The sequence below is a fragment of the Octopus bimaculoides genome, chromosome 8 (genome assembly GCF_001194135.2).
Source record: "Octopus bimaculoides isolate UCB-OBI-ISO-001 chromosome 8, ASM119413v2, whole genome shotgun sequence".
Lineage (NCBI taxonomy): Eukaryota > Metazoa > Mollusca > Cephalopoda > Octopoda > Octopodidae > Octopus > Octopus bimaculoides.
The window spans coordinates 37,851,632-37,854,117 of record NC_068988.1 but is presented as its reverse complement, the minus strand read 5'-3'; the positions used below and the strand labels follow the sequence as shown (position 1 = coordinate 37,854,117).

At 37.6% G+C, this 2,486-nt stretch overlaps 1 protein-coding gene across 3 annotated transcripts in view; it reads right to left on the bottom strand.

The window, feature by feature from the left end:
- The window catches only part of LOC106883847 (uncharacterized), a 14,092-nt gene that overhangs the window by 7,979 nt on the left and 3,627 nt on the right, over positions 1 to 2,486 (bottom strand). For 2 of the 3 annotated variants that reach the window (XM_014934985.2, XM_014934986.2), the window contains exon 3: positions 13 to 1,826. The exons of the other annotated variant lie outside the window; for it this stretch is intronic. In XM_014934985.2, the coding sequence (XP_014790471.1) occupies positions 392 to 1,243 (852 nt within the window). In that variant the 5' untranslated portion in view covers positions 1,244 to 1,826 and the 3' untranslated portion in view covers positions 13 to 391. Of the gene's footprint in view, positions 1 to 12; positions 1,827 to 2,486 lie in introns of those variants that run through there. 3 annotated transcript variants of the gene reach the window in all.

Below are 2,486 nucleotides of genomic sequence, written 5' to 3'. Positions count from 1 at the left end.
TAGGAGCTTCAACACGGAAACCATCCAGTATCCAGTAGCTCGCGCTCTTAACCACTACGCCCACGGGCATATGGCGTAGTGGTTAAATTCTGTTAATCTTCAAGAGAAGTCACTAATAGTTACTTTTGAAGTTTTCTCTGAACATTCAAATGTCAGTTTACCAAGAAAGAAATAATGAAGCTATGAGAAGTGTTAAAATGGAAGTAAGCAGAGTTTTTGCATTACTCCATAATTCACACGCATATAAAGAAAATTGTATCAACATATTCCAAAGTTTTCCTACGCTCACACGTTTTGTTAATGAAAAGTTTCATAAGGATGTGCAAAGTGTTTTCATCGTATATTTTTTTATGTACATGCATTATGGCACAATGTGTGAGACGGTGCTGTGTCACTGTGGTTTTTCCCCAGCAATTTTAATGCCGAACAAAGTGGAAGCTTTGCCAGATTGTTTTAGCAGCCCTTTAACAGTAGCCTTTGTTGTTGCTCTTAACAAGGAGTCATTAAGAAGGTCAAGCAAAAAATTTTGAATATTCTTATTGTTTTCTGCTCGTTTCAATGCTGTTGCTCTAATGCACCACTGAGTTAGACACACTGCTTGCAACATGATGACATTCTCACCACAAAGATTTGTCCATTGTGCTTTTCTTTTTGGCGACTCTTTTACAAGAATGGCACATTGATGAACAAAGTTTAGTGTATCAGCTACAAAGGTAACCTTAGAATAAACTTCATGGAGGACAAGGTTCAGAGAGTGGTTTCCACAGTGTACAAAATATGTACCTGGGAACAAATTTTTCAATCGCATTTGTACACCTGAAATGTTTCCACTCATGGTACTTGCACCATCAAATGAAAAACAGCATAACTTTGAGTCAAGTGAAATGTTTAGGCGACAAAAAACATCTAGAATAATCTTAGTCAGTGTCTCCAAAGAGCAGTCAGGGGGATTATAAAAACCTAGAAAATCCTCATTGACATTCAGGTCTTCAGAAACGTACTGGACAGTGATTGATACTTGTTCCATGCCAGAGCAATCAGTGGTACCATCACATATAATGCCAATAAACCTGGAATTTTCTACTTTGATTTTGATCTCATGTAAAATGTTATGAGCATATGCCTCTAAAATTTCATTTTGAATTGTATCAGAGAGGAAATTGTCCCTCCGCTTAAACCACTGACTTACTTCTGCACTGCATTCTTCAGCAAATTCCCTTACGAGATTTACAAAGTTTCCCATATCGTGGTCATGCTCTTGTAATGCTAGGCCTTGCTTACCACAAAATCTAACTGCTTTGAAAATAATTTTTAAAGCTTGCTGGGCTACCTCTTCAGAGTCATAGGTACGCCTGTCTTCGACCGAAAAGTGCGGATAGCGTCTATATGGGGACCAGGACGGCTATGTGCAGCAATTTTTGCTGTAATTTTGCCCCAGTTTCTTACACCAGTCAAAAAGGCAGTTTCCTTGGGAGATGGAATCCTGTTAGCCTGAACTCCTTCAAGACAATACCAGCAGATAACAGCATCATACTGAATATCATAATGAAGCCATGGGTTCTCTTTAAACCAATCTGAGCAGCATATACGTTTTTTTTGCATCCTAGGGAAATTCAAATGTTTTACTTGGCACAAATTGTTCAGTTGATGTGCAATATTTCGATGGCACATTGCGATTTACTGGAAGAGCTTTATCAATAATTTGTTCATTGAGTTGCACCTCCACAATATCCAATGGTCCTGAATTCTTTTGATATGACGAAGTAATGAAAAAAATCAGAAACATTCCTCACTTTTGCTTCTCGTGGATTCAACATAGTACACAGCTGAAAATAAAGAAAAATCATCTAACAATTTCATATTTGGAAAGCATAGAAGTAAGAGCGCAGCAACAGTCACTGAAGAGGTCTCAGTTGTGTGACGAAAAATTTCCGGACATGAATATTGAATTAATGAAGAATTTTGCTTAATAGTTTTTAATTATTTTATTAAAGCTTACTCGTTATCAAATACAAAACTTAAATAATATTTCTTTTAAAAACCTTAGAATTCGAAAACAATTAGAAGTAGCGTGGTGCATATTTCCAGATATATATTCTTTTAATGTTAAACGAGTAACACTACGTGCAACAATGCGAAGTATATTTTGTAGGTTAAAATATGCTTTATTTCGGAGTTATACAAGTTAAGCAAACTCTTCAAGAAGAGTGGTCGCGGTGTGCGCACACGTGCATCCGAGTTAGCGAGTCATGACTAGTCGATCCTACAACTACCTACCGCACGTCATGCGCAAAATATGTATGAGGGTTTTTTAGACAAATAACTTTTTTCTGAAACTTGTAAGATTATGTAGGGGGTGCAAATTTTGATCTTGCACTCCCTGGAAATTCTAGAGCGCGCATGTGCACCCGCTGCACCTCCTGTTCCCGGGCCCTAGTTTGCATAGAAAAAAATAAAAAAGGCGTTTGGTGGGGCAATCGGCATTT